Source organism: Spodoptera frugiperda, chromosome 16 (genome assembly GCF_023101765.2).
Source record: "Spodoptera frugiperda isolate SF20-4 chromosome 16, AGI-APGP_CSIRO_Sfru_2.0, whole genome shotgun sequence".
Lineage (NCBI taxonomy): Eukaryota > Metazoa > Arthropoda > Insecta > Lepidoptera > Noctuidae > Spodoptera > Spodoptera frugiperda.
The window spans coordinates 449,882-476,893 of record NC_064227.1 but is presented as its reverse complement, the minus strand read 5'-3'; the positions used below and the strand labels follow the sequence as shown (position 1 = coordinate 476,893).

Genomic DNA, 27,012 nt, shown 5'->3' with positions numbered 1-27,012 from the left:
GGTTTTTCGAAAATTTCTCAGTAGTAGCACGGAGTTTAGAATTGTGCCCGGTATACGGCAATAGGCTCACCCCCTATTACATGGGACTTAATAGCACAAATTGTGAAAAGTGGGTGTACATTGTATAGCGGCATTAAGCGCCGTAATGTGCACCTCTGCCTACCCCTTCAGGGACAAAAGGCCTTACGTTCATGATGATGATGATGATGAAGAAAAACGGCTCTTTTATAAGAGCCGTGGTCATCACATTAAACTTATTAATATAACTTACGTAGAAGTAGTTGAAGTTGTCCTTGGACATGCCGTAGTCGGTCTTCAGGTTGAGGCTGTCGTCCAGGAACAGAGCTCCATGGACCATGTTCTTCTTTTCTCCTCCGAGGATCAGGTCAGCGCTGACATCCACACGCTTCTCAGGTTGGACGTGACCAACGATGGACAGTTTGCGGTCACCCTCATCTATTGGAACGGTATAGCGTTAGTCTGATGGTTCCTTAGTTGGAATAGTATTGGAATTATGTGGTTTTGGACGAAAAAACTTTGAATAAGAATTTCCAGCACGACTTTATAGAACTAAAAATCCTTTTGGAACTTAAATGTATACAGAATCAGTTAAGTTAGTGTTATGAAAGATATAAATGAAATCGTTTCGGTCCAAAACCCCACAATCAAAACAAATTCAAAAGCAACCCAAAGCAAAAGCCAGTCATACAGTATTATCATAGAGGATAAAACTCGTACGACTGGATACTGTGGTGATTGGCTTACCACCAATCACCGGCAAATTGGCAAATAATCACCGCTATAACCTGTGGTGAACTCGAAGTACTGGTAGTCCTTGGCCATGGCCATCACGCGGACTGGCTTGCCTTCCAGCAGGCAGACCTTCATCTCTCCCTTCTGCAAGTTCTCGTTCACGGTGGCTGTTCCTTCCAAGTCTACTACTTTAACGAGAGGAGTGTTCACCTGGAAGAGTCATGTTTGGTTAAAGAAAAAGAACCATTTGTTAGAACGCCTAAAAGAACATTATTTTTTCAGAGTGTCAGGAAACTTACCAAGAATTTGAGGTGAGTCGGTGATCCTTCCAACAGCAGTTTGGATTCGCGGTCCTAAAAACATAACTCATTAGTTAAGCACATACGAGTTGTAGAGAAAAGTATCGCATTTTATATAGGCAAGAGTGGATTTAACTTACGCCGCCAAGAATTGGGTGTGAGATGGAGGCAGAGGTCTCAATCTTGATGGCGTTCTGTTGAGGGTGGAGCACTGATCCATGGACCTTCACTACGGCTTCCTGGATTCGGAAATAGAAGTAAATTAGATAAAATATTGATCTTAAGTCATTATGTTATGCAAGAGTCAATTGCTTTGTTAAAAAGAATTTGCATAAGATGAGGAAAACCTGAAAATGACGAGGGAAACCTTCTCCGTGTGAGAAGCGGCCTTTGGTCAGGAAAACCAAAATAAATTCTTCAACACTTACCTTCTTCAGTTTAGGATGGTTGAATCCGAACTCGGCAACAGCAGTCTGTTTCTTCTCGTTAGTGACATCCATATCGACCAGGAATCTGGCGCTAGTCCTGTGACCCTGCTTGTTCTTGTCCAGGTCCAGGCAGACCTCACCACGCACTGGGAATGGCAGACCCTTGTTGGTTGGGTAGCTGACCACGGATTCCAAAGCCATGACGCGTTGAGGCAGCTGGATGGTGATTCCAGACTTGGCATCTGATAGAGAAGGGAAGATTAGCAAATTGTTTTGAACAGATTAATTAGAAAAGTATTTGTGATCTTAGATGCTGTCTTCAATTCCACTTACTTCCGAATTCAGGAGTGTTGTACACGTGCATGTGGTACTTCTTGTCTTCCTTGTTGATGTGCAGGTCCAGGGTGTATTGCGGCAGCCTCTGGTCTGAGACCTCGTCCTTGATCATCAGGCCGAATTCGGGAGCAATACCCAACTTACGCAAGTCGAAACCAGCGCTGACAACGTTGGTGATGACACCAGGTTCTGGTAGAAGAAAATTGGAGTTTTAATAACATTTTTAAGATAGAGAAATCGGCAAAAATTAAGATATTCGAAATTTTGTCAAATACTTACTGGACATATCGATCTTAGAGTTGATTTCAGCATGAGCGCACTGTTTCTTCTCCTCGCAGTAGACGTAAGAGTTCTTGTACTCCAAGTTGGTGACGCGAGACTCAGCGACGTAGCTGCGTTCTCCGATAGCCATGTTGAAGAAGGTCTGAAGGTAGAATAGTCACATTATGGTACTGTATTTCTCAGGGATAGGAGAGAAAGAAGAGAGACAGAGAGAGAGAGAGAGAGAGAGAGAGAGAGAGAAACGAAGTACGAATGAATTTTTATATTTTGATGTTTCGTGTTAAAGGTAAGGGATTCTATTACGATTGATCGTGATGTTCACCTCGTTGAAAAAATATCAAAACATGGTCTGCAAAACGAACCTCAACACCCTTCTCGTTGCCTTCACCAAGGATGGTGCGGATGTACTTGAAGTTGGCGGATTTCTGGTCCTCCTTGACCTTGACGGCTCCAGAGCCTTCGATGATCATCTTAGGACCTTCCTGCTTGCTGATGTAAGAGGTGCTGGGGAAGGGAAATGGAGAAGATTAATTTGTATTCTTTTTCATCTGGTTTGGAAGTATTAAGAGATGGTAAATGTATGTAGGTGGCACAACCAGACATAAATACATGTCCATATAAACTGTCAATGGTTGCTTAAAGTATTGTAAACTAACTAACGTAACCTATTAAAATCACTGTATCTTTGTACCTTTACACATTCGCTCTCGGGAGGCGACAATAAATGCACGTGTCACATAACCAGCCTATTATTACCTCACCTAGTGACGGCAGTACCTAAAAGTATAATAGTATCTAAGTCTACATACCTTCCACTAAGAACGTTCTTGTTGTCATTGGTAGCGTGGAACTCCAAGCGCTTGCCGTTACCAGCGTCCTTGCTGGCGATCTCCACCTGGTAGTTCTTCAGACCAAGTTTCTCGGAGTTGGCGGTCATCTTGAAGTTGACATTGTCCTTCTGCACGTTACCTTCGGCGACGCTGTCGAAGTTGATGTCGCGGATGTTCTCTACTTTCACCTCGATCTTGCCTTGGGTGGAGCTCAGTGAGCTTCCCTTCAGGAACAACCTGAACACATTTTTATTTGATTAAGTTTATTTCTCTATCATTTTTTTTTACGTTTGATGGGTCGACGTTTGGCCGCTATCTCGCCTGATGGTAAGTGATGATGCGACCTGCGATGGAGCACGTCTGCCCATAATAACCTATTCACTCGGGCTTTGAAAATCCCAGGTTATACCCATCAGAAAACACTGACTACGGCGAAGAATTTCAATTTTAGTTAGTGTTTCTAGACTACCCGTTACTATTACTTTAGAGAAAAGTTTATTTAAAAAGAAATATATATTTTAGTTATAAAAGGTGTTCAAGATGACCCCCCCCCCCTCAAAAAAAGTGTTCAGTATTTACCTGCTAGGTTTAGGTGTGGAGGGGCTGGTGTATTTGACATCGATCTGAGGATGAGCCTTGGAGAATACGATGATGGAGTCAGACTTGTAGACGCGGCCATCAGCGTCGACGACTACGTTGGAGATGTAGGTGTCGGGCGAGGGGTTCTGGAAGTAAATATAAGGAATGTGTGATTAAAAATTAAGTAAAACTCATAGTATGGCCTGCATAGGATCAGACACATAAGTTTGATCAACTATTTGAAGTGGGTAAGATGAAGAAAAGCTATAATTTTCCGTTCCGTTTGTATTTACAGTAGTAGAGCAATTATTATATTATATATAAATTTCGGGCTGTATTTGGTTTTCTTACCTTAGAGTGCACGGAGAACTCGAGTTTCTTCAGACCTTCAGCATGAGGAGCGTTAGCCTTGATGCTGACCTTGTTGTCACGAGGAGCGACTTCAGCGTCCATGGAGATGACGGCAGATTTGCCCTTACCGTACTTAGCCTTGAGTTCGACGTGGTTGTCGCTCTTGTCACCTATGAAATAATGTTTAAAGTTAGTAATGAAGAAAATATGAGAAATATGTCAAGTGATATTGATGATCATAGCTAACACGACATGTTCTTTTTTTTTCTTTCTTTTTTTTAAAAAACATACAATTTCACATGCACATTACACCCAGACACGAAACAACAATGTATGGACCACACAAAGAATTGTTCCGTATGGGAATCGAAACCGCCACACGTTGCCCAGCCACCACGCCAACCATGCAGTTAGACATGTTATAGTATAGAACTGGGGATCGTAGTACGGTTAAAGATACCCCTCCCTATATAAAGGGACTCAAAAACTCTAGTTATTCGTTTAAGCTCAGAATAATAATTATACGAACCATCCTGATCAAGCTTGTAGTTGACGTCCAGGACGACAGGGTCTACGTGAGGCACGAGGAGCTTGAGGGTCGAGAGACCAGTCTGAGGACTGACCTTACCGTTGGCATCGATCTTGTAGACATCAGCATTCACTTGGACAGATTCCACAATTGTGAACTGTGGAAGAAGGAATTATTAATGAGGTTCCTAAATGGTGCCAAGATATTTTCAAATCTATGGAACAAATAATAAAGTATAGTTTACCTCAACGACATCCTTGTTTTCGGGTTGCACGTACAGGACAGTGGATACAATCCTGATGTCATGGGCCTTCTCGAATGGCAGTCTCACGTTGACGGTGAAGTCGTCCAAGTACCTGTTGAAATACCAACAAAATTAAATGCATTCTTCCGACGAAAAAATAAGAAATCTAGTAATATTTTCTCGCTCAGCTGTACCGATTTGCAAATCAATTCCAAGTTCGATTGCTTACCATAAACTTATCAAATGGCTCTATATTTATCGTTACAGAAAACTATGGCATATTATTTCTCTATTAAGACGTAATTTTCATTGGCTACTCACTTCTTGTCTCCTTCCAAAAGCTTAGCTTGCAGAACACCAGCGAGCTCGAAGTTGGTATCATCACCATAGCTTCCCTTGATGCGGTACTTGTCATCAGATTCAGTCAAAGAGTCCACGTAGGTTCCACTGGCGACCAGGGACACAGGCTTGGGCAGCAAGTTGCCGGTCACGTCATATTTGAAGTCAAACTTGAATTTGTCTCCTTCAGGGTTGTTCTTGAGGCTGAAGGTGTTCAGCAAGTTCTTGCCGTCCTTCAGCTTCAGTTCCACTTGACCTTCGTAGTTGATGATGTCCTTCTCCAGGTTCGTGTTGCTGGCCTTGCCCTTGTAGCTGATGATGGAAGCTGCTCCTCCGCGCTTGGCGGCGTCTGACAGCACGATCTCAGCGTGTCCGCTGTATTTCTGTGAAGGTAGGTATTACATTAATGCCAAAGATATTGAAAAGTATATATTATTTACCGTTAGTACGAGTTTGCATTACGTTTAAAGCAATCGAAACGAGACCACGTTCGGTGCTCTGATTGGTTGGTTCATTCGCGCCGGCCAATCAGAGCGTCGAACGCGCTGTCGTTTCGTTTTCGTGCAACGTTTACCAAACTCGTACTAAGGGTAATGATGTCTATTTCAATTGGTTTCTTTATAATTTTTATTCGAGTTTTTTTTACTTACGTCGTTGCTCTGGGTGACATCACGGTCCACCTTAAGGCTGATGCACCTCTCAGTGGGCAGCACGATCTCGATCATGCCGTGGGTCTTGCCAACAGGGGTGAAGGCTCCATCCTGGCGAGCGTTCAGCTCGAACTTCTGGCCAGAGTACTCGAACTTGTTCCTAGTAAAGAAGTAAAGTAGGTAATAATAGCTTCTGAAGTTCAGCCTAATGTGATTGCTAATATAGAAGTCAAAAAGTCAAAAGTATTTATTTCAAATAGACCAAGAAGGCACTTTTGAACGTCAAAGCAAATAATATTAATAACGTCTGTCTGTCGGTCAGTCCTCTAGTGAAGCTATTTGCTCGTTCCAAAGTGTAGATTCCTATGGAGAAGAACGAGCAAGAAACTCCATAGGTTACTCTTTTCCAATCAGATTCACAATACAATTTTTGGTTACATTGTTTCGATTGCTTCAACTATGTGAGAATAATGTAAAACTAATATTCAGTCAAAGATTTTAATAAGGAACATCTTTCTTACTTGGAGTCCAGCATCTTGTCAGTCCTCTTGGTGTTGGTGCTGAAGTGGATCTTGTCGTTGTTGTTCTTCTCATAGTTGAGGTAGAGGTCGACATCAGCGCCGTACGCTGGGGCCTTCGCCATGAACTTGAAGTCTCCCTTGATCTTGCGTTGAGCCTGGGCAAGGGAAACATGATTGTAAAGATCTTGTCTTTTATTGGAGTAAACCTATATTCTATTAATGGCAAAAGGCATAATTGCAGTAGGTAAAAAAAATTATAATAATATAATGGTAGCTTTTTTTTCGGGCGGGAAAGTCATCCAATGACTTCTCCCGCCTTGGGTGAGGCGGGAGGGTGTGTCAGACTCCTACTGACTAAAAACCACTCCGTTCTTTCTTCTGCTTTGAGCCGGAGCCCCGGTAACCTGTTATATAGTGGTAGCTAGAGATTAAATGATGATGTTCAAACTAACCTGTTTGAAATCAACAATGATCATTCCATTGCCCTTGCCATCCCCCTCGGTATACTTGAACTGTCCGTTGGCAGCGATAGCGTTCTTGATGATCAGCTTCAGTTGTCCATTGGCGTTGGGTCCACGAGTGGTCTTCAACAGGAAGTCGATGAAGTCTCCCTGAGCGTCGGAGACCTTGGCGTGAGAAGAATACAAGGTTGTGGTTTCGATTGCTCCAATGTCGAACCTGATAATAAGAATAGTGTTAATATTTCCATAAATTATTTAGAACTAAAAGAAATGGATGAACTTATTATGATTAGGAAATAAACTTACTTGATGTCCTGTGTTTTGCTGCCGACGGTAGCCTTCAGGTGACCGATAGCACCAACGTTCATGTCATTAGGCTTGTACTTGTGGAGTAGCACTCCAGACAGTTCGTATCTGCCAATGTTCTTGAAGTCAATGTAGTTTTCGAGGTTCGATTTGTCAGCGGACACGATGTCCCTCTTCGCGAAGACTTCGACTCCATTCTTGTCGTACACCGCCTTCATCTTGATGCTGTAGTCTCCTGGTTTCTTGATCTGACTCCTGGCTTCGAGTTCGAAGTCAGCCTTCTTGTCTTGGTATTGACCTTCGACATCCACATCAATCTTCTTGGGGTCAATGTCAGCGTCGAATTTAATCTTCAGAGGAACGGCGTAGATTTCGACTGTTGAGAAAGAAGTAAGTTTTAATTAATTAATTAGTTTATAAACCTTCGATTATGTATGATCTCATATAACACCATTTTAATTTATTTATTTCTCAAAGCATGTGGCAATCATGTGTTTATCACTTTATCTTAGATTTTATTTTGTTCAGTAACTATTTTTTGTTTCATACTTACATTTGTTTTTGGTAATAACGTTAAAGTTCTCAGCGCTATCCCTGTGGTGTTTCAGCATTTGTCCAAAGACGACGCGGTTCTGTTGGTTGCGGAGATCGCCACCATAGATCAGGTCGATTTCATTGCGCATCTGTTAATAGAATTCAAAGTTAAAAAATTTACATGAAATTATTGATGAACAATTTCCATTCAATCTGGAATATTACTTACAACAGGTTCGTATTCAAAGTGACCCTTCAGCCTGAAGTTGATGAATGGGTTCAGTCTGTTCTGGAACTCGATGTTGACATCGTTCTTCTTCACAGATCCCTTGAGAGAAGCCAGGTCCTTGACGGTGGTATCGAATTCTACTTCCTTGTTGTCAGAGGTAGCGAAGTGTCCGTCAATGCAGATGGGTTCCTTGACACTCGGTAAGTTCATCTTGATGTTCTCAATGGAGTACTTGGTCTTGCCACCACCGATTTCTTCAACGACTTGTCCAGAAATAGGAATATTATGTTTGTCCTTTTCTCCTGGCATTTGGTACTCAGCGATGGGTTTGTAAACCTTGCGGTTGCCGCCGCCTTGCACGTTGAAACCGACTTTACCGTAAAGTTCGTTGGCGTCGTACTTGCCCTTGACAACAACGGTCAGTTCACTGGGCTTGCGGTTGAAAGTGGCTTGGCCGGAGACGGTCTTCATGGGTGAGTTGAATGCGAGAAGTGCACCCATCTCGGTCTTGCTGTAGACGTATTCGCCCAAAAGTTGAGCACGACCGTACTTGGCACCTATTGAGGAAATTATATTATTAGTTTTGTTTGTCTCTGTGTTGATTTCGTTATTATTAAAATAATGTTTTCTTTTGTCATTAATTCATAAAGTTATACAACGTATTTTACCTTCAGCGTCAAAGAGCAGTTCGAAAGACTCCCTGCCGCTTCCTGGGTCGGAGCGGACTACACCCTTGATGTGGTATCCCTTGAGGTTCTGTTTCTCCAACATAACACGGAACTTGGTCTTTCCGGTCAGAGGATAGCTTGACAAGTACTTGGCAATGGAAGCTTGAGCATCAGGTCCTGAAAGTAAATAAGACGTGTTATTTATACAATCGAAGTAACAAATGTATTTTGATTTCTATGATGGTGTAGTAGATAGAATATTACCAGAAACAGTGAAAGGCACGGTCATCTCTCCACAGACAGTCAATCCAATGAAGTCAGCAGCTTGGTCGAAGCAACCAACGTTCTCCTTCACAACATTGTCCATCTTGACTGGAGTGTGTTTCTCAGCTTGTCCCTTCTCAGCGTAGAAGTAAACCAGGTCGTTGGAGGCAGTGACGATCTCCTGCTTGTCGATCGGAAGACCAACTTGCAGGTCGAAACCGCGGCCATTCTCCAGGACTTTAGCGACAACATGACCACCAGTGGAACTGTGCAGGTTCACGATGACTTTAAGACCAGCAGCGATGGCATCAGCGTCGACTAATAAAGCACCAGTGATCTCGATGTCAGTGCTGGGGACCAGCTTGATGTCGACCTTAGCGTCCTTGGGGCTGCTGATGCATTGGCGGATGTCGATGTTTGTGGCGACCTCGAGGCGACCAGTGGCGGCTCCAATAATGTCAAGTTTAAGGGGCAGACCAGTGGAGGTGGGGTAAGCGAGCTCGGCGTCGATGAACAGCATGTGAGCGCGGACTTCTTGCTGCAAATTAAAAAAATAAAATATTATTGTATTGTTCCTTCGTAGTTAACCAGAGAGTTATTCGTCGGGGTCACGACCCTCAGCATTGAAGATAAACGACACAAGGAGAAGGAGTATTGTTCCTATTAAAAAATCATCAAATTTCTTTTCTATTTTTAAACATTCTTCTAGTGTAAAGGTAGGTAGTTCTTACCTGGAAGTGCTTAACCTGGTTCATGCCCTGGTTCAGGTACTGCATGAACTGGTCGATGACCTTGTCGAAGTCGAAGCCCTTGTCGTCGCCAAGAGACAGGAAGACGGCATCAGTTCCGAACAGCTTGACGTACAGGTCTAGGTCCAGCTCGTTGTTGAAGGGCTGAGCTTCGGCTTTCAGCTGTGACGGAAGAAATGGTTAATGTTATTGGTTGGTTTATGTGTTACAAGAAATAGAAAGAATTGTTAATATACTCGTAAATGACTTTTGTTATGAGTTATTTATTATAACTAAATAATTGTTAGCTATTTTTTTCTAAATAGTCCTCATCATCATAAAAATCTAAACATTCCCATAACACAATAAGAAGTAAAGATAACTTACGTTCTTGTCGAAGCTGTCGACCTCACTCTTGATGGAGCGACGGCCTCTGTGGAAGCCACCCTCAACCTTATCCTTGTACTGGTTGAACTTCTGGACGTATTTCTCGTACAACTCCTGGGGCTCCTCAGTGCGCAAGAAGCTCCTGGGTCCGAAGAGATGCTCAGCTACACGGTCCAAGTTACCTTGACGACCTCCAACCTGATTGTGATGATAGAAATTATTACAATTAACCGGTGGTTCAGAAAATTCATATGCATATATTTATTTGCGTTCCATAATGTTAACAAAGATGTTTAAAGGGTATAGAGCTAAGTACAGATTATGGACCCTGTTAGGGCACAGCAAAAGATGGCAAGAAATTGGAGTATAATTACATAAAAGTACTAAACATATTTGAAAAAATAAGGAAAATGAATTTTGAATGGTTCAGAAAACCAAAGTTTTTAAACTATACAGGTAAAAATATTCACCTCAAGAACATTCAAACTGTGTCCGAAGACCTCAGCGGTGAGGTTCAGGTTGACGGAGCGAGGTAAGAACGAGTCCTGGGAGTAGATGACGTTCTTCTCAATGTTTCCACCGAGACCCAGGGCATCGATGTTGAAGGACTCCTCCTCGGAGAACGAGTATTTCCTGGAAATAAAGTCAATGATGAGAAAGAAGAACACGAAAAGACTGAAGATGGACACTGAAGAAAAAGTTAATCAGTAGTAGATGCTAGCATAATTATAACTACTATATTCAGTTATGTAAAAAAATACTTTAATATTTTGTAACAGAGTCGATAATCTATTAATGAAATTGGACAGTTCTTCATCATCATCATCGGCCTTGTTCTTATCCACTGCTGAACATAAGCCTCTCCTATGGCATACCACTGAGCTTAAAGTTGTGCGCATCCGACCTCTACCACCACAGTTCAGGTTGATTTTATTAAGCAATACTATGTAAGTTATTTGAAGTATAAAATTATGATCTTACCTGACATCGGTGTTGAACTTGTTGGGCGTGCGGATGAGGCCGTAGTGCTGGCGAGCCAGCTTCTTGTCAGGGTTGGAAGACGAGCGGATGTTGCGGAGAGAGGTGGAGATGAAGTTGCCGACTGCAATGGATATCAAATTGAATAATCATGTAAACAACGCAACGTCACGCCTTTTATCTCCGAAAGGATAATTAGGCAGAGGTTACGTTACGGCATGTAATGCCTCTATACAATGTGCACCAACATTTCACTACTTGTGTTATAACTCCCATGTAATAGGGGGTGAATCTATTGTAATTATGTAAACAAATGTTGATGCATGGCGGTTACAAGTGCAACTTTACTGTAAGGACAGATAGAAAGTTTTGTAGCTTTAAGTTTCATTTCCAAAGTCAAACAAAAGATACTAAAGCTCTACGTGTTAGTTTAGATTTTTATAAAGCTTTAGCAAAATACTGCAAATATATATTTGGACAATGAAATTGTTACTATTAATGCAAGAAACAAAAAAATATTATTTGCAATGCAAAATAGTCGCTGCTTTTGAGTCTTAAAATTCATTATGGAACTGCTGTGTAAACCGTTAACAATATCTACGTATTTTATAGTCTTTAAAACCGCAGTTGCTCTTACCTTGGTGAACAGGCTCAGTGTCCAGCAGGTTCTTGATTTCAGAGGCGGAGTGGGAGCAGGGGCAGGAGATCACAGCCAGGTAGGCCTTGATACGGATCTCAGAGTCCAGCTGGCGGTTCTTCATGGTGTCGATGGCGGTTTTCTTCAGCTGTTGGGAGTTTTAGATCAGATAGGGTTCAAAATTGATTGAATAGAGTTTATTTAGAAAATAAAGTTATTGACGAATATTTACAAGTAAATTGTGTAGTGGAAAACTTCATTAAATTGGATAATTGTTTTATAGTGTGTTTAGAATTGTCGGAACCTTTATTTTTATGTCAGAGTTTGACAAATTTCCCAGTAAAAGCATGAACTTTCACCAGTGTAGAATGTCAGAAGATTTTTTTATCACAGAGTTAGACAAAAACACCAGTAAAAAAAGCATGAACTTTCTTTACTTTTACCAGTGTAAAACTGGGTCTATCGGTACAGTATAGGTACTTTTTTCCATGAACTGCTTACCTTGCCAGCACAAGGGTCAGCCTGGAAGGCTTCCAGCGCTGCAGCCTTAACCCTGGCCTTGACATTGTTGTCCGCGACGCAGTGGGCCAGCTTGTCGATCAGAGCGTCCTCCAGGTGACGGATGTTGCGGATTCCCTTCAGCACTGCTACGACCTGGTGGAGCCAATTTAGGAGATTAAAGAAGCTGTTCTTTCGATAAAGTGGAATATGTATAATACATTTTAGATTACTACGGTTTTTTTATTGCTCGGAGAATAATAATTAATGACATTTCGTTTTTGAATTTTGAATTTGGTTTTTGGAATTGTTGTTCTAAATTTGGAAGTGATGTGGAGGTCTTTGTGTTTACAAATGCATTCGCGACACAGAAGACAATTGTTACATCAGACAAAGATCATAATTATAAAGAAAGAAAAGTATATGGAAAATCAACCAAACTCACATTGTCCTCCTCAACCTTGGTTTTAGGCCTGCAGTTCTGCAGCTTGGCTCCAAGCTTGTTGCTCAAGGCTACGATACCATCGTTTTTGGAGTGGTGGCACTGGTGCTCGCGGCAGAAGGCACCAGCTAAGGCACCGACGCCGAGGTACACTTCCCTGGGGAGGTTCGGCAAGTCCAAAAGACCCTGAGAATGGAAGAAAAGATTTCATTAATAAACTGTGATTAGTAGGTATTGTGAACTTTAACAATGTCATATTAGCGTAATAAGAAAATTATGAATTGTATTGATACATACAGTATGAAAATAATGATTCAGATTTAAAAATACTGATCCAATTAGGCAATGTCTTCCTGTAGGTATGTTTTTAGAAACAAATATAGTATCATTCTGAATATATTTTTTTTTATAACGGTCCTAGGCCCTTTCATTTTTTTCTTTACAAGGTGGCTTTTCGATATTACAAATAATTTTTTTTGATGAACTCACAGCAGCAGCTTTCAAGGCATCATTGTTGGCGTGTCTGGCGTTGCTCAATGAGAAGAAGACCAGTTTCTGTTCGATGGGGCCCAGCTCCTTGCTCTTCACCAGCTGGATGGAGGCCTCAATGCTGTAGCCAGTTCCAGCACGGATCAAACCGTCCAAGAACACGCGTCTGATGGGAGAAAATAAAGAAATTACAATTTGGAATGGAGATTGATACAAAAATTGGGAGCACTAACATATAAGTTAAGATATATTAATGTTTTCATCTTAGATGTAATTTGTGTTTTAGAAATTTTGGTGTATCACTACATAGTATAAAACAAAATCGCTTTCTCTGTCCCTATGTCCTTTTATATGCTTAAATCTTTAAAACTACGCAACGGATTTTGATGCAGTTTTTTTAATAGATAGAGTGGCTCAAGAGGAAGGTTTATATGTATAATATATCACCATTGCACCCATGCGAAGCTGGGGCTGATCGCTAGTGTATTTATAAATCGTTATTTTATAATATGACATGTTGGTATCTTTAGGATCCAAGCCTGCAGGTATACTATTCCGAATGAGGATGTGAAAACTTACTTCTCAACGTTGTTGCCCTTGACGTGGCTGTAGACATTCATGAGGTCATCCTTGTTGGTTGTGCGGAGGATCTAGAATATAGGATGATAATATTAGAGACTGATTATATCATGATGATGAAAATTAATAGTAATGGACTGGTGATTAGATATTAAAAAAAGGGGAGCATAACTTTTAATTATGAAAAGTAGAGATATAGTATGAAATAAAAACTTAAAGGAAAAAAGAACTAAAGCATTATAATAGGATGTTTATATCTTATCTAAAATGACTTTGGTCAAAATATAACCTCTAAGAAGCTGATCTCTTAAAACAAAATATGGTACTCACCCTGACGAGCTGAGCGAAGCTACCAGCAGACTTGGAGCTAGCTTCAGTGGCAACGGTCTTGGCGGTCTCCTTGACGGCGTTCAGGGCGGATTGCATGTTGTTCTGGTTCATGGTGACGCCATGGGGGTTCTCGAAGATGATGGTGCGGGTTTCCGTGCAGTGGCCTGGAAATATGGTGATAGTTATTCATTTGGAACTTTGATAGTACCTGCTAGAGTGAGTGTGAATCAAGAGATTTTAATTCTTTGGGAAGATAAAGTATTGGTTATACATATTTTATACAGTTAAATTTTGAATTTCTATGACGAATTCTAGGACTGTGTTCTATGCATGATGATTCTAAAATCTCTATAGAGAAAATGTATTTCAAAAGTAAACTTTTATGAACACTTACTTGGGTTGTTAGCAGCCCTGGCTTTGCCGGTCAGAGTGAGCTTGGTGTGGACCCTAGCCCTGGCTCCGTTCTCTCCGACAGAGAAGGGTCTGTACAGGTACTCCTCAGTAGCGGCCACCTTCTCAGGAACTCCATTGTTGACCTTGGTCTCCACGTTCATCGAGGACTGGAGAACTTGGGTGTCCTTGATTTCCTGGTAGGTGTAAATGTAGGTGATTAAAGATGGTAGATGGTTAGACAATGGTCTAGTAATTGAGGTTTAAAGGTTCTAAAGTTCTGTATACGTTCGTATACTGTTAAATTCTCAATTTTTTGTACGTTTGATGGGTCGACGTTTGGATGCTATTGAGATCTTTGATTACTAAAAATTTGCGCAACCAGAATGTTTTACTTTGGCAAAAAGCTTCAAAATCAAATATTAAAGTAGAGTTTTGGTCAGTCTGCTATCCACTTCAAAGGACAAAGCTGTGTTACATTGATAGGTATTGTTTTGATTTTTGATTTACACTTTAACATCAGTTCCAATAAAACTACTTACGGCGCTAGGGTTGAAGACTCCAGTGACGAGGTCGTTCTTGCCCTGCTCGCGGTGTCCGCAGCGGGACAGGTCGCGGCTGCGGTGCACCAGCACTGCGCTACCCTCCTGAGATGACGACACTTCCGTGGGGCATGTTCCGAAGATGTCCACCTGTAGAAAATTGCAACAACGTTAAGCAAGTCTAAAGAAGTGAAAACATCACATTGTCGTCATTTCAATGTCTTTTTTTGCACTATTGTATCGTCGAAGTCTATTAATTAAGTACACAATAGAAGAATAGAAAACAAAATCTGGACTAAATTTTTTTGTATTATAAGTTTTTGGGAAAATGATAATACTGACATAGCTTAATTGTTCATCTGAAGCATTAAGTAATTTTAATTTGACTATCCACAAATATTTTATTTATCAGAATTTAACTCTATTTTGCTTCTGAAGTACAGAAGGCAGTTCCTCACCTGGGTGGATGACTTCTGTTCTGTCTGCAGCAGAGAGATGATGGCCCTCTTGATGTTGAGGGAGCGGCGAGTGTCGCCCTCCTCCGCGCAGATCTCGGGACCGGTGCGGCCATCTTGGAGGGTGAAGCGGATCGGCTTGTCGATGCCGGGCGGGCTTTGGTGTTTCTGGAAGTAAAGGTTTGGTTAGATACTGTGTAGCTTAGAGAAGTTATTTCCAAAAGGATACATTTTTCATTAGATGTAGCTATTGATAGTATGAAATTATATTTGTTGTATAACATATGGTTTTATGTAACATAAACCTTATTTATAAAAGTTTTGATGAAATCAGTGTATGATCAATCAATGTGATGTGTATCGATCAATCGATGTATCAAAAGCGACTCATTATTTTATAGGAAGTTTTGTCATTAATTCCTAGTAGAGATTTTTTATCTAGTAGAGATCTCTTAATTTTCTTTTAAATCTCCAAACTAACCTTGCCATCAGGGCCAGAGATGACCAAGTTCTGAACAGCCAGCTCGTGCACGCAGTTGCCTACAGAGGAGACGGAGACCTGTCCCAGGAGTTTGACGCTGGTCTCCTGGTTGGAAGCTCCTGTCAGGAAGACGGTCACGGTGCCTTCGACGCCATAGTTGTACTTATGTCCGTTTAAGAAAGATTGGGTGGTCGGGGCTGGAAGAAGAAGATTTGTGAATTAATCTAGCTGTGCCTATGTGTTCTTTATTGCCAATGATGCCATTTATAATTCTATTTGAAAAGTTTTCTGCCGATGGATAATTTTATTATGATATAATAGAAGGCAAAGCTATAAAACATGTGCAATAAATAATGAAAAAAACATAATTTAAGTTTGATAAAGTTGTAGCAGAATACATTATAAAAGACAATAATATAAGTAATAAAACTGACAATAATGGTCAAGGAAATGATAACGTTGTTGTTATTGAGAAAGGCCATTATGATAACAAAAGTGTAACGTAAAAGATAATAAAAGAAAAAGCACACTTACATCCTTTGCATCCTAGCGAGCATTTATCTGAAACAAACAAAGTAATTTGTGTCAATTACTTAATTATAACAGTTAAGAGTCATTACACAGTAAGTGATAAATTAAATGCCAATAACTTCTTTGTTATAGGAAACTTTACTGATGACCACACAGAAGATCGAGTGTGGGTGAGCCTTGCTTCGGCACGAATGGGCCGGCTCGACCGGAGTGATACCACGACCTCACCGAAAACCGACGTGAAACAACGCTTGCGTTGTGTTTATTGTGTGAGTGAGGTTACTGGAGGCCCAATTCCCCAACAACCCTTAAATTCCTAACCCCCAAAAGGACGGCAACGCACTTGTAACGCTTCTGGTATTTCAAGTGTCTATGGGTGGCGGCGATTGCTTACCATCAGGTGAACGTCTGCGCGTGTTCCATAAAAAAGATAATTATAAAAATAAAGCACTCTCTAAAGAGTTAATAAAAGATGATTAAAAACTAATATTTGTCAACTAATTCATTATGAATTTCTATTTAATGAATGTTAACAATGTCATGGTTCGCCCTGCTGATAACCTTTGGAACAAAACAAACAAGTCCCAGTAGATTGTCACGTAGGATTTAACTATCAACAATATTTCGTTCATCTTTGAATTGTTTCCGTTGACCCTGACATTGTGGACACCTATGATAGTTTTTCATTTGGCAATGACAAATTTGCAAATCCAAATGTGATATTCGTACCATTGATAGATTTCGATATGAAATTGTTATATTGATTGTTTGAAGTTAGTTGTGTTTCTGATGCCGATTAATACGAAAAGTTGAATTTGAACAAATTCGAAGAACCAATTAATGTATATAATAAACTAAAGGATGACTTAAGACGTTTTAAGTACCTTGTTTCCATTTAAAAATCTCGATGGTTTAGAAATGCGATACGACCAAAAATCAAAACCATTCCCCAATTAACGACTACATAACAATTTTCACAAATACAATTAGAAAACGCAAACAGTAAACCCAGATAACAATATTGAACACAAGAAATTTGATAACAAAGCTATCGTTGAAGTAAATAATCATTAGAGTGTGTAAACAGATAGTTCAAGGTACAATTCCGCTATTAAATTAAACATTGACAACAAAGTAGATCCCGGATCGATGAGGTCAAATGTGAACCTCACACGCAATGACCGTATGACTCAGAATGATAAGGGACCATATGCTATTTCAAGGTTTTCTTATTTACCTATACATGTTGAAGAAAGTAATTAGGTAGGTAGTGTTGCAATTTGTGGCACTATTTCTGAGATTGATGATGATTTGGGCTTTAGAGTGATCAAAAAAGAGGTGCTGGTTGCTAAAACTGAGGATCAAAATATTGTTTCTGATGATGATATGTGCGATTGGGAGCAGAGGCTAAAGGATTAAATGTTTGAGTTTTAGCAAATAACGCCAAATAGGCGATATCTGTTACGTGTTTAGCAAAATTTTGGATTCTCCTAAGAAAAAAGTACATTTTAACAGCCAATGCGGACTTTTAGAAACCAAAACCTAACAAATATTGACCATGTTTACTCTTTGTTTCAATTAGAGAAAGCTTTTCTCTCTGTCAGCACACACACATGCACAATGTCCCTCAGAGGCGCGTCCCTCTTGATAAACAGCCGATTATCCAATTTGTCTCGAAGAGGGGACAGGAGCCAGAGTTTGGCGACCCGCCACAATAACCTCTAAATTAAAATTATAATATACGACCCATATTTGGTCATCCAGACTGTTCTTTGGGACCTTGAAGTTATTTTAGATGGTCATAGGTTTTCATATACAACGCAAAAGTTGTTTTGGGTTATTCTTCAAGGGGAGTTTGTTAAGATTAAATTCTCTAACTAAAAAGTATGAAAATATAACATTATCCTACTTCATCTTGACCATGAGTAACAACTCCTATATTAAGCACATTCTTAAAAAAAGTTTAAGCAGAATATAGAAGATAAAAATCTTATAAATCCAGAAATAAACCCTACTTCTCATCCCATGAAACAATAAAGACAGCAGACATAAGCTACAGAGTAACAAAACAAAATCTAAACATTTTTAATATCTCAAATCGATCTCTTATTAACTCTTAAAAGTCAACCATGTTCTTGAAAGCTTAAACCCTCACGATGTTTGTATGTTTGTGTACCAAACAAGCAAACACAATGAGTTCGAGCTGATCTTGCCGGGGAACGGAACCAAGCTTTTAACGTCAGTTAAAGAGATCGATAAACTGACACATCCGTACACAGCTGGGACGCGAATAATTGATGCTGACGGGATATGAACGCAGTGGGTCATTTTATCATTTTTCAAAATCGGGGTCCTTTTGTTCTAATCTAGATATCCTTGACTATTGAAATTGCCTTATGTGTCATGACTTTTATCAAAATTACACTTTACATTTCCAAAATTTGTATAAATTCTTTTGTATTATTCCGTTTTCATTCAGAAAATTTTTCATTGTCTACCATGCTCAGAGACATTCAATGATTAAACTATACCTTAGCAACGATTTTGTTCCTAAAACATTTTTTAGGACTTGGTTAAGTAACTATCAAATGATTAAGTACGGCGATGAAACTATCATCTACCTCGCAGAATTTTGATAAAAGGATAAAGAGGTTAAATATTTCCTATATACCGTGATCATAACCTTATGCACCTACTGATCAGCTCTAAGTGGCCACTACTTTTCTCACTCGGAGAAGATTTGAGCATAAATCACCACGCTTGCTCAATGCGGGTTTCAAACTAATTTAGAAATTATAAGCCCAGGTTTCCTCACGATGTTTTCCTCATCACGATGTTTTCCTGCACCGACCTTCACCTATTACTTGGATCCTTGTCAGAAGACCACACAATATCCGATTATTGAAAGACAAAGAACAACCGGTTGATAAGCTCAGTGTGTGATAATTTTAAGCTAAAGAGTGCTAAATGTTATCTGCTCACGTATGTATTATTAATAACATAAATAACCCCGCCATTATCTCTGGACAGTGGCCATTGTCAAGGCTTTTTGGAGATAAAAAATGTTACTTAAAATTGTTATCGATTTTTTCGAGTGCCTACTTTTTTCATTAAGAAGAAATTATAATTTATTGATGGTAAAGACATTGCAGTACAATGATAATGAGCAAGTGTTGATATTACTGTAACTTATGCTTACTTTTTTAAGTTACTATGTAATGTATACTTGGTAAGAGTGAAACTGACGATATCTGAGCAATTCTAGTGGTGTTTAGTAGGTAACAATTTGATCATCTGACTCCTAATCACACTAATATTATAAATTTGAAAGCTTGTTTGTTTGGATGTTTGTCCGTCAATCACGCTGAAACTACTGAACGGATTTTGATGAAATTATAGAATTTAGAACTTTTAACGCGGACGAAGCTGCTGGCTAGAAGCTAGTTAGTTATAAGTATGAAAAACATAGTTATTGGCATTTGATTTATTACATGTTTATGTATGGCAAGTCCTGTGCTTTGTACATCTCAGACAAGATGGAATGATGATATCAAACAGGTGGCGGGGCAATAGAACAAAATGGAAAGAAATGAAAGACCTATTGGTTGAAAAAGGTTTAAAATGTCAACGTCAACGCCTCCTATCCCAGAAGGTGTAAGTAGAGATGCACATTGCGGCACGTAATGCCATGTATGGGTGAGCCTATTGCCATTATACTGGACACAATTCCATACTCTTGCTACTACTGGGAAATTTTCGGAAAAAAAAATGAATCTCAGAATTACTTTGCTCGACCCGGGAATTGAACACGAGACCTTGCAGCAGGGCAGCCTTGGGCAGTCAGTCTTGCGACCACTCAACCAACGAGGCAGGTTTAAGATGATGATGAAAATAAAGAAAACTTTGGAATACTACAGCAATTACCGTTAGTAAAATACCTAGCCGAGTCTGATATCCGTTAATGACATTGCGCGAGATACCACAATCTTAGGTCAGAGTTGAGCGGTATCTGTTATTGCAAATAATAATGTGATTGTTGCCGTTATCTCTCAGCTAACTACACTTTGTTCTTCATTGTACTTATCTGTATTTTTGGCAATCATGTTTTTTTCCTTAACTGTCTTTTTTAGGTATTACATATAAGTTTTTAAACTGACATGATCCCTAACACGGATATTAGAACTTGAGACGGGATATTTACCGTGTTTATTTATGATATTTCGGCACTGTTGCTAGCGCCATGATCACGGATGATGATGATCAGTTCATTTAGGTATTGTTTGCTTTTTTTTCTGAGAAATAGTTGCTGTTTGTCCAATGTGTAGGTGAGTTTATCATGAATTCGTGTTCTTTTGTGGGACTAAGCGCCTGTTTCACCATCATTATATAAGTGATAAAATTATGTGTCAGATAGTGCATACAAATTACGTTCTTAATTCAAAGTTATCTGATACATAGCGGCTATCCAGACATTGTGAAACAAGTCCTAAGACTTAATTTAAATATAATCTTGTGTCTTAATGAAGACAAAATGCAAAGCTTTATTAAGTTCGTTTTTTCAACTGAAAGTAAAGACAAAAGATTTCAAGATTTAGATTTTGAGACAATATTAACAGATAGGAAACTGATCTTTGCAACATCAGCCAGAAAGTCCAGATTTCGTTATTTTACAGAAAAAAATTGCTTTTTTTCAATCTTGTACATATTTCTCTATCACATTTAACAGAAACTGGGCAGCAGTCTGTCTGATAAAACGAAACTTTTTGAGCTGTGATCTTTGCCTGCAAAGCTAGCCTCTTATGTAGAGGAGGTTTCTAGTCCACCAGTGGAAGTTCAGCTTTTATAGTGCCTTGGTGTTGATATTTCTCTAACCTTCATTAATTTGATAAAGTCTATGTTTTGACTAACGATATTTGATTGTAATTACAAGTTCACGGTCGACTTTAAAAGCTCTATAATTATATCAATTAGAAATAAGACAGTGTGAGATAATTTTATCATGTAATATTATTCAATTTCGTGTCATAAGTTCAATTGTGATAGTTTGAACTGGTTTTTTGGTGATTGAAGTATGCTTTTTTAATTTATGTAAGGAATAATTTCACGTAGGTCAAATAATTAATATTTTATAGGAAAAATGAGAAAAAATTGTAAAAAAAATCATGTGAAAACGTTAAGATTTTGATAGTGTATCGTAATCATCTAGTAAATAATAAACTTCATAGGCATAGAATGGTTTATATTCGATTTTGAAATAAAGTCGTGTATTGTTTCATTCTATAGAAGATTTAAGAAAATATAATAAATTAAGTTTGTTATTCTTAACAATAAAATTAATGATCTAGTTGTATAATTTTCATATATTTTACTAACAATAACTTCCAGGAAGCTTCATATGAAATTCTGAATAATATTTCAAAATTTTATTTAGCTTGTATTAATATTCAATGCAGTTAAAATTAAACAAAATTACACAATAAATTAAATAAAAAAATCACTCACCATTGGCGTAAATAGGATTCCACAAAACGGAAATTAATAATATAACACTTAAAACGCTAATACTACTTTTCCCCATCTTGAAAGGGGTAAAAGTACCACATAAAATCAGTCTTTTAAATTATAACTATAGGTACGTGTCCCGGCTACCTGCGTCTGTAGGTAAATGCGCCCGAGTCGACCATGACACCCCCTTTTATAGACGTTCGTCATCGACCAATCAGAGGCGACCAAATTACGAATACAAAATCTAATAAGAATATTTGTAATTGATAAGTTTATGGCCATAGGTCAATAGTAATATTGTTCTATTCATGATTGTAAGGATAGTTTTCGCTTAGCAAGTCGAATTTTCATTTGTAGGCAGTTATTGGAGGAGTGAGTTACTTCTGTTGGCAGTATAGATACATTTTAATGCGTGATATTTTTTTACAAGATGAATAAAGTCTATATTTCTTTGGTATATATTATATGAGATTTGTATTGCTTTTGAAAATTACAATTTTAAGATTTCGTAGTATTGTTATTGGGCATAGATTTACATGCTCATAAATGATGATAAGTACGTGTTAAATTTAAAAATGTGTACCTCTGTTACCCTTTTAAGGAACTTAGTTACTTCACGTTTTTGTGTAACTGTGAAAACGACTGAACATTTTTACATCGTCTTAATGGAAATGCAATCTAATTTATCATTGTTTTCTTCTGTTTCTTTTTCAATATTTTAATATTTTAATATTGAAAAAGAAACATTGCATTAACTCATTACATTGTTTTCTAAATTATTATTTGAACATGACAATTATTGAAGAGTTAAATACTTAACTAAGTGTAAATTCCACCTAATTGTAGTTTATTTTATTGTGTTAGTACTCATTTGGGTGTTTACAATTCGTATAGAATTTTTAAGACTTGCTAGTAATGTACATTATCGAAAAGCTTTAAATAACTAGTGTTGTTTGGCTAATTAAGGAAATTAAACTTCATTACTCGACTTTGCTTCGACTATAAAGGTGATTAATTTTAATAAGAGCAGAGCAGCAGAGCAGGTTCGCAGAGGCGAACCCCATGTAACATCACGCCTCTTATCCTCGAAGGGGCAGGCAGAGATACAAATTTCAGCATGAAATGCCACTGTACAATATACACCCACGTTTCACCATTTGTGTTATAAGTCCCATGTAATAGGGGTGAGCCTATTGCCATGTACCGGGCACAATTCCAGACTCCGTGCTACTACTGAGAAATTTTCTCCAGTAATACAACCCTCTTGGTGATTAAACATACATATAATATAATATGACGTTATAATTATGTAGCTTAAAGAGATTTTCTACTACATTTTTAATGGAAATAACAACGAGAATCATCCGCCTAGCAGTCTTTGTAGGTAAACATTGTTTTCATTTTTTCTTTGAATTAGTAATTGGAGCATTTTGAAAAAAATATATTTATCAGTAAATGTTTAATAACAAAGATTTGTCATTCTTTATCTGTTTTCTAAAACGTTTTGTTTATATTATTTTGGCATACTTTTTTGGGACGATTTCTAGCTACTGCAACACTGGGTAAACCAGGTTGTACATATCTGCATTTTTTAATGGAATAGATAGCAAACGAGCAAATGGGTCACCTAATGGTAAGGGATCACCGCTGACACCCGCAACACCAGAGGAGTTACAGGGGCGTTGCCTGGTTCAATAACAGTCGTCAGATTTTTCGTGTTAAGTTTCGTTCTTATTATATTTTCTTGATTTGATTACAAAATCAAATTACATCATATGACTTTAGAAATAAATCTCTAAAAATAAGTCTAATTTTGATTCGTTGACCTCAAAAAGGGTCTCAAGTTCACTGCCCGAGGCAGGTAGGTACCTACATTATTTTTTAATTATGAGGCATCAAAAATTCTCATTTGTGGACTGGAGTTTGGATTGGTATTGAATACCTATGTAACTATAAGCTTGACTACCAAAAACTGCATTATAGGTTGGATAACTACAGGAAACAGTGTATCACACTAATATTATAAATGAGAAAGTTTGTTTGGATGTTTGTCCGTCAATCACGCTGAAACTACTGAACGAATTTTGATTAAAGGACACAGACATGGTATGAGCTGACTTGAGTGATAGGATAGTGACAGTGACTGGGCAACTGTCTGCAGTTATGTCAATATCATGTCTGAGGTTCGATCTTCGCACGGAATTTTGTTAGATCTGAGTGTGATTTTATAGTGATTTTATACAGTGTGTTTATAAACCCACCAATGGCACAGGAGAAAATTCTATTTAGGGGCAAAGTCAAATTTATTTATTCCAATTAAACCATAAATAGGTACTTTTGAAATGGTAAATTCGCAATCTTAAGAAAAATTTATGATCTGTTTACATTTCAAACCTATATATAAAACTGCTGAACCCTTCACCCTTACTTGGTGGCAGAGATAAAGACATACAAACATGTCAATGATACAAATATTAAATTATGTATTTCCAATCTGCGACTACGGCTTCATGTCCATAGCATCTGTAGCTATTATCCAGATAAATAAAATATACATATTTGTAACCATTTATAAACATATTTATTAAGAAACATATTTGTCGACGTTAAAGTATCTTCTTTTTAGGGGGGAAAACCATATAACGACTTCTCTAGCCTTGGACGAGGCTAGAGTGAGTGTCAGACTCTTACTGACTAAAAACCACCCTGTTTCTACTCCTGCTTTCCGCTAGTGCGTACCTCTCAATTTTTGTCCAATAGGGAATTAGCTAATGCCACAACATTAGTCGTTTCATATCTGACAGCTGCAGTAATTGAACAAAAAAACATCAAACATTTTTAATACTTTTCTCAAACAGGATTCAAATCCGACATCGCTTCCTCGGTACTCTACTGCCGAGACAGGCATTAAAATAATCTGAAAGTGACAGTCAACCAATGAAATTGACCCTAACTACACATGTACCTATTTATCAGTTAAGAGTTAGTTTATTACTTTTACTAAGTATGTATACCATATACCTACATACTGTTATGTACATGTTCAATATTATTTACAAGCAAGTACATTATACACGTGTTTATATACTTTGTAATCAACATTAGTTGCTAACTAAGAAATAAACTATTTGAGCCGACCTACGCCTAGTTATGAAAAGGCAAGGACAATAGAATCGCACTAATAATAAAAAGTTCTTATTGTCATAAGATTTAGGTTGCTTTTTCACCAGAGATGTGCTATGTAGGTATTTTACGACACCACCACCTTCACACCTAAAACCATACCAGCTCATGGCAATGCGTCTTTCAATCAATGGGCAACTACTGGCATCTATAAGAGTAGGAAACGCCTATATGAGGATAACGAGAGAACATATATTAATACAACTGAATTTAGTGAATATGTAAAGAAATATTCTAAATTATTTAAAAAAGTTTGCTCAATTGCAAAATCGTTATACTTGAGCTCTAAAATAAAAAACAGTGACAATGTAATTAAAGCGACCTGGAGTATTATTAACAGTGAAACAGGGAGGTCTAAAGAGAAGAGTAGTGAATTTAGTCTTATAATTGATAATAATGTAATTAAATCGGATGCAGAAGTCGCAGCTGCATTTGAAAACTTCTTTTCGGACGTTCCTGTATCCACTACTAAGTCTTTGAACTCATCTCCCACAGTTGCAGAATCTTTACTAAAAGAAAATGTTGCAGCTTGCAATTTAGGCTTCTCTTTCGAACACATAGATTATACAGATATTGTCAAAACGTTCCATACCTTGAACAAGAAAAAGACTGCAGATCTGTGGGGTAATTCTGTGTACATTACCGGCTCTGTAATAGATATTGTAGCACCCGTATTAGCTCTAATCTTTAATAACTGTGTCGATCGTGGTGTGTTTCCTGATCTCATGAAGAATAGTAAAATAACTCCGTTATTTAAATCGGGTAGTACTTCTGACCCCACTAACTTTAGACCTATTTCAGTACTACCTACATTCAGTAAAATTTTTGAAAAAATTATTCTATATCAGTTGCAAAGATTCTTTAATAGAAATAAATTATTACATGGAAACCAGTTTGGTTTCACAAGGGGTCGTTCAACAACTGATGCCGGTGTTGAACTTCTTAATAACATTTATGATGCATGGGAGGACTCGGCCGACGCATTGGGTATTTTTTGTGACTTATCCAAGGCGTTCGATTGTGTCTCTCATGAAACACTGATCAGGAAGCTATCCCATTATGGAATACGGGGCAGCTCTCTGGATCTTCTTATTTCATACTTGAGTGATAGGATTCAGAGAGTCGACATTAACGGAAAAGTTTCCTCCGGGTCTATTGTTAGGATGGGTGTTCCGCAGGGGTCAATTCTCGGCCCGTTTCTCTTTCTTATTTATATTAATGATTTACCTTACCTTGTGAAGGATAACCATGGGATAGTACTGTTTGCTGATGATACATCTTTATTGTTTAAACTCAAACGTGGACAATTAGTCAGTGATCATGTAAATAGTGCTCTCTCAAAAATAGTACGCTGGTTTAGTGCCAATAATTTATTACTTAATGAATCAAAAACTAAATGCATTAAATTCACAACACCAAATGTTAACATGTGAAAACCAGCGTGCTAATCAAGGGCGAGGAGTTGGACCCTGTAGATTCAACTGTCTTTTTAGGTATAAATCTGGACGCTAAGCTACAGTGGGCTCCACACGTAGATAAGTTGTCGAAAAGACTCAGCTCTGCAGCATATGCCGTTAAAAAAATTAGAAATTTGACCGATGTAAATACAGCGCGATTAGTATATTTTAGTTATTTTCATAGTATCATGTCATATGGTATCCTCCTGTGGGGAAATGCTGCTGACATTCAGTCTGTCTTTGTGCTGCAGAAAAGAGCCATTCGATCAATTTATAATCTTAGTCCGAGGCACTCTCTTAGGGAACTATTTAAAGAAATTAATATATTGACTGTTCCTTCTCAATACATTTATGAAAATGTAGTGTATGCTCACAAAAACATTAATTTATTCAAAAAGTATTGTGATATACATAATATAAACACTAGAAGTAAAAACAAATATATTGTTCCCACTACTAGACTTAAGAAAATAAGTGGTTCGTTCAGATGTCAATGCATACGCTTTTACAATAAAATTCCCAGCGATATTCAAAGTTTGAGCCTGAATAAATTTAAAAATGTTATTAAAGAAAAACTGTATAGTAAAGCTTTTTATAAAATTAAAGACTACTTAGATGATAGTCAGGCTTGGGAGTGAGCCGCTATAATGTCCACACAGGTCATGTTGACATGTTTGTAACACAAGTTACATTTTTATACAATTTGACATGATATACATTAATATCATTCGATATTTTTTTGTTTTCACATATTATTTTTAAAATTGTTAGTTTGAGGACCGTGCGAGAGTTTGCCT

The 27,012-nt window shown here is 38.2% G+C and overlaps 1 protein-coding gene across 2 annotated transcripts in view; it reads right to left on the bottom strand.

Moving 5' to 3' along the window:
• LOC118280748 (apolipophorins) overlaps positions 1 to 21,745 on the bottom strand; it is a 29,509-nt gene extending 7,764 nt beyond the window's left edge. The window contains exons 1-38 of one of the 2 annotated variants that reach the window (XM_035601106.2): positions 21,573 to 21,745; positions 16,074 to 16,100; positions 15,540 to 15,736; positions 15,062 to 15,226; positions 14,604 to 14,753; positions 14,066 to 14,258; positions 13,672 to 13,835; positions 13,342 to 13,412; positions 12,763 to 12,928; positions 12,277 to 12,459; positions 11,835 to 11,987; positions 11,334 to 11,481; positions 10,700 to 10,820; positions 10,189 to 10,351; positions 9,719 to 9,916; positions 9,335 to 9,514; positions 8,604 to 9,141; positions 8,340 to 8,516; positions 7,672 to 8,228; positions 7,462 to 7,591; positions 6,909 to 7,284; positions 6,594 to 6,819; positions 6,142 to 6,296; positions 5,621 to 5,780; positions 4,953 to 5,353; positions 4,632 to 4,743; positions 4,388 to 4,544; positions 3,859 to 4,028; positions 3,508 to 3,653; positions 2,908 to 3,165; positions 2,461 to 2,602; positions 2,096 to 2,240; positions 1,814 to 2,005; positions 1,481 to 1,722; positions 1,193 to 1,291; positions 1,053 to 1,106; positions 798 to 963; positions 272 to 456 (exon numbers count right to left, since the gene is read on the bottom strand). In XM_035601106.2, the coding sequence (XP_035456999.2) occupies positions 272 to 456; positions 798 to 963; positions 1,053 to 1,106; positions 1,193 to 1,291; positions 1,481 to 1,722; positions 1,814 to 2,005; positions 2,096 to 2,240; positions 2,461 to 2,602; positions 2,908 to 3,165; positions 3,508 to 3,653; positions 3,859 to 4,028; positions 4,388 to 4,544; positions 4,632 to 4,743; positions 4,953 to 5,353; positions 5,621 to 5,780; positions 6,142 to 6,296; positions 6,594 to 6,819; positions 6,909 to 7,284; positions 7,462 to 7,591; positions 7,672 to 8,228; positions 8,340 to 8,516; positions 8,604 to 9,141; positions 9,335 to 9,514; positions 9,719 to 9,916; positions 10,189 to 10,351; positions 10,700 to 10,820; positions 11,334 to 11,481; positions 11,835 to 11,987; positions 12,277 to 12,459; positions 12,763 to 12,928; positions 13,342 to 13,412; positions 13,672 to 13,835; positions 14,066 to 14,258; positions 14,604 to 14,753; positions 15,062 to 15,226; positions 15,540 to 15,736; positions 16,074 to 16,100; positions 21,573 to 21,648 (7,143 nt within the window). In that variant the 5' untranslated portion in view covers positions 21,649 to 21,745. The remainder of the gene's footprint in view (positions 1 to 271; positions 457 to 797; positions 964 to 1,052; positions 1,107 to 1,192; positions 1,292 to 1,480; positions 1,723 to 1,813; positions 2,006 to 2,095; positions 2,241 to 2,460; positions 2,603 to 2,907; positions 3,166 to 3,507; positions 3,654 to 3,858; positions 4,029 to 4,387; positions 4,545 to 4,631; positions 4,744 to 4,952; positions 5,354 to 5,620; positions 5,781 to 6,141; positions 6,297 to 6,593; positions 6,820 to 6,908; positions 7,285 to 7,461; positions 7,592 to 7,671; positions 8,229 to 8,339; positions 8,517 to 8,603; positions 9,142 to 9,334; positions 9,515 to 9,718; positions 9,917 to 10,188; positions 10,352 to 10,699; positions 10,821 to 11,333; positions 11,482 to 11,834; positions 11,988 to 12,276; positions 12,460 to 12,762; positions 12,929 to 13,341; positions 13,413 to 13,671; positions 13,836 to 14,065; positions 14,259 to 14,603; positions 14,754 to 15,061; positions 15,227 to 15,539; positions 15,737 to 16,073; positions 16,101 to 21,572) is intronic. The other variant, XM_035601107.2, reaches the window with a different exon arrangement.
• Positions 21,746 to 27,012: the final 5,267 nt, after the last annotated feature.